Genomic DNA, 4,220 nt, shown 5'->3' on the forward strand with positions numbered 1-4,220 from the left:
AAAAAAAAAAAAAGAAGAAAGAAAATTTTAAAATTTGTACACTCATATTTGTTATAGATGCATTTAGAAACTGGAAAAATATGCAAGAAATTAATAATTATGGTTACATAAATACAGTGGGAAAGTTTTCACTGTATATATTTTAGATTTTTTTAAACTATAAAAATATATTATCTATTCAAAAATTAATGTTAAAAAGCCTGAAGGAAGGAAGGCTCCGGCCAGGCTCCCTTCTCCAGTCAAGTTCGTCATTCCATGTCCTCCTCCTCCACACACTTGCTCATCCCCATTTGTCTGCCACCCCCATCCTGGCATCACTCAGGATTTGTGTCCCCCAGAAGGTCTTCTGTGAGGTCCCAGAAGATCACCCTTATGCACTGTGTTTCACTGCACTTTTTTGGAAGTTGTACATAGAGCTCTGAACTATAAGTTTCCTTCTCTCTAGATGAAGACGACAATAATATTTCACACTAAATCTCAGAGATTAAATAACTTGTTACAGGTCACCAGGACAGAGATGGGGCTGGAACCAACTCTGAGCCCCATCTAAATGCATTCTCCCCACTGGCCCCAGTCTGCCTGAAGGTATAGCTCCCAGCAATTCCAGTCCCTGGGAGAGAGTCCCTGCCCCCTTTGTCTGTCTTTACGCCCTAACAGAGTTCCGTGCTCAGTGACAGGCAATCACATGCCCCAGGAAGGGAGGGAGGGCAAGAGGAAGAGAAGAAGGAAGGAGAAAGAGAGGGAAGGGGTGGGGGAGGGGAACTCACTCTTGCAGAGACGGGTCCGAATCGTCAGCATTTGCGGTCCCCAGGTCTGAGTCGCAGGACATGGGCTCCTCGGAACGGTCTGGACTCTTGGAGCCAATCTCTTGGAGCAGGCAGCTGTCAGAGTTGAGGCTGCAAGAGAGCTGGGACGAACTGGCCGTGTCCAGACTGAGGGAGGAGGCTGTGAGCCCCCTGTTCCGTCGGATCTTATGGCCCGAGTGCTGGACCTCGATGTCCTCCGAGCCTGAGGAATGGGAGATGGAATCCAGAGACTCCTTCCGCTGTAGTTCTGCTCCAGAGGTAGTGAGGGGGTCGAGCTCCGAGAGTGGGCAGAGCCCAGAGAGGGCCAGCGGGGTGAGCGTCCACTCGTTTAGGATGGCAGACTTGTAGGAGAGCTCGAAGGACAGGGACGTCAGGCCCTGCAGGAAGCTCAGGAGGAACTCGCCCTCCTCGGCATCACGGAGCAGGGCCGTGGGCTGGTAGTACTCGCACAGGCGAGCCTGCTCCTGCAGCAGCAGCTTCAGGTAACACTCCATCAGGCCGTCATTGAGGGCCAGCCGCAGCCAGGCCCGGCAGCGGCCCACATCCGTGCTCACGAAGATCAGGTGCTCCAGTTCCGAGATGATGTGTCTGGGAAGGCGGAGAACACACGTGTTTTCAAGAAACAACTCCAAATCATGGACATGTCATTTTATCCACTGGTTAGCAAGAGCCAGTAACAACGACCACAAATATACATAGGCATAAAAAGCTCCTGGATAACAGTGTTCAAAGGGGAATTTAGAAAGGTTCAGCTCTAAACCCCCAACTTTTTTACATTTAGTGTAATGAAGGATTGTTGCCATTTTCATGACAACTACCCGTCCGGCCCCTGACATCATCTGCTCATCCAGGACATGTCTGCTAAGCCCCTAAATTTTAGGTTGAGGTCCTTGGAGCTGTGAAGACACAGGGTAAAGTCATGGTCCCTACCCTCGGTCCAGGAAACCGCCTTTCAAGGGCATATTGAGGTGAGCCCTGTTGTTAGCAGAGCTGGGGTGAGGGCTGGGTAATCACCTCTGGGTTGGAGTAACACCACAGAAAAGGGTAGTATCTGAGCCGGGCCTTGAGAGACTACAAGAGGCAAAGATGGATGGAGAACCTTTGAGGCACAAGGGACTGACAGAGAAAAAGGCATAAAGGGTAGGAAAGCAACAGACTGTAACGGGAGTGGGGAGCGCTCCAGTTACAGCACAGGGACGAAGAGTAGGTGATTGGGTTGCAAAGCCAGGTAATGCAGGGCCTTGAGTATCAAACGGGGGAGGCAAAGCGGGGCGATGCTCCCCACACCTGGCTGTGCATCTGAATCACCTGGGGAACTAGGTTAGGATACAGGTTCCAGGGCCCCAGCCACGTGAAGCAGACCCCAGGCTGGCGTTTGGGAGCCTGTGGGCTACAGGTTTTTGCTCAGCAAAGTGACGTGCTCGCAGCTACGCAGACTTCAGGGTGGGGTGTTCCTACCCAACTTGACCCCACATGTACCAAACTCAGCTCCTGAATGCCTCGGTCTGAGGTAAATGCCCCTCCTCTGACTACCGCCATCCCCTGTGCACGTCTCCTCCACGGGAGTGCAGACCGTACTCTGCAGAACCCAGTGATGGAGCTCCGGTCAGCTTAAGCTCAGTAAGTGTTGGCTGACTGACCAAAGGAAAGACAGAATGAGATAAGGGGGACAATTAGAAAGGCACTGCCACCCAGGAGTCAGGTAAGAGCCTGAGATAGGGCAGCGGCAGTAGCACGGGAAGGAAGATTAGAGACTGACAAAGGCACCTTCGGGCAGGAGGTGGCATTTAATAGCCCCGAGAGGCACGGTGTCAGCTGCCTGCTCCAAAGCCCAGGCAATTCAGGGCAGGGCCAGCAAGACAAGTGTCTCAGAGCACACATTCAGAGGCTCTAGCTGGATGCCACCCTTCTTAAAAAAGAGAAACAAACCCTACCTTGTTACAAGTATGATACGTAGCACACAGATGTGCAAACATCCTAAGGCAGGGTCAGCAAACTTCTGGAAAGGGCCAGACAGTAAAGATTTCAGACTCTGCAGGCCGCACAACCTCTGTTGCAACTACCGAATTTGCCAGAGGGTGGTACAAAGAAGGCTCCTGCTCCTGCTTAGGGCGCCCAGCCCAGGGGCTCAACGCTGCCCCAGGCCATGGCCTGAGGGGCTCACTGAGCCCTGGTCTAACATCCCCCCACTGCCACCCGGCTTGGTCCACCATCTCCTCTCTGGGACACAGGGCTCTCTGTGTCTCTCCCGCATGGCTGGAGGGAAGAGCCCAGCGTCCCACACTCTGAAGCTCGTCCCCGACGTGAACTGCCTCCACCCCCCACCCCGCCGCCCCCAGCAGCTCTCACTTGTGGGTGACAGCTTTCAGGAGGGGCCAGAAGACGGGCTGAGGCAGAGGCTTCTGGTGGGCACTTTTCTTCCTTTTCCCTCCGGCCTCGGCTCGGATGTGCTTGGTGTGTAGGCCATGGATGAAGACGGCTTCCAGGGCACTGCACATGCTGTTGGCATCTCCGTCTTCACTTGTGACTGCTGTGTCCAAGGACACGTACTGCTTCTGCAGTGCCTTCACGGAGCCCACTAGCTTCTTCTTGATGACCTGGGTGGCGCCAGACATAACACAGGCCTTTAGAGGCTCCTGTGGCGACCCCTGCAATGTGACTCTTCCTGTGGCCAAACACATGGGTCCACATGCATGCACAAATCTACATATCTGTGTAGCAAAACGAGTACAGGCTAACGGTAGAAAATAAAGAGAAAGCAGAAAGAAGAAAAGGAAAATCGCCCCAAGATGTGTTAGTTTTTGCAAAGATACGTGTGTTTTTAAAATTTCTTTGTTTTCTATTTTTTATTTACTTATTTATTGGCTGCACGGAGAGGCTTGCGGATTCTTAGTTCCCTGACCAGGAACTGAACCCGGCCCACGGCAGTGACAGCACTGGGTCCTAACCACTGGACTGCCAGGGAAATCCCTGTTTGTTTTTTAAACCAAACTTCAGTGAGCTGATAGCCATATAAACCTTGTGTTTAAATACTGGCTCCATCAGAGTCACAGCTATGGGAGCTTGGGTAATCCATTTAGGGCAGGGGTGAGGCTTTCCACCTTAATCACATGACCAACATTCCACTGAGAGTCAACAGGTTAAGAGTCAAAAAGTGCTGCTTTAGAACAATAAAAACACCCAGAAACAGGAGCACGGTTTACGTGAAGAAAGATCCTAGACCTGGCAGTCAGAGCCTGGGTTTAGTCTCAGCTCTGTCAGTCACCAGTTGGGTCACCTCAGATATTTCACTTAACCTCTCTGAGCCTCAACTTTCTCATCTGTTAAATGGAAATAATACTTGGTGATTTACAGCTAGGGGTATTACTCTTTGAAGGTAGGACTAGTTTTTTTTTTTTTTTTTTTTTTTTTTTT

At 51.2% G+C, this 4,220-nt stretch overlaps 1 protein-coding gene across 1 annotated transcript in view; it reads right to left on the reverse strand.

Annotated features, from left to right (window-relative positions):
• PLEKHM1 (pleckstrin homology and RUN domain containing M1) overlaps nt 1-4,220 on the reverse strand; it is a 42,391-nt gene that overhangs the window by 35,669 nt on the left and 2,502 nt on the right. The window contains exons 2-3 of the mRNA XM_007455145.1: nt 3,156-3,403; nt 768-1,394 (exon numbers count right to left, since the gene is read on the reverse strand). Coding sequence (XP_007455207.1) covers nt 768-1,394; nt 3,156-3,403 — 875 coding nt within the window. The remainder of the gene's footprint in view (nt 1-767; nt 1,395-3,155; nt 3,404-4,220) is intronic.

This window comes from Lipotes vexillifer, unplaced genomic scaffold (genome assembly GCF_000442215.2).
Source record: "Lipotes vexillifer unplaced genomic scaffold, Lipotes_vexillifer_v1.1 scaffold1639, whole genome shotgun sequence".
Taxonomy (NCBI): domain Eukaryota; kingdom Metazoa; phylum Chordata; class Mammalia; order Artiodactyla; family Lipotidae; genus Lipotes; species Lipotes vexillifer.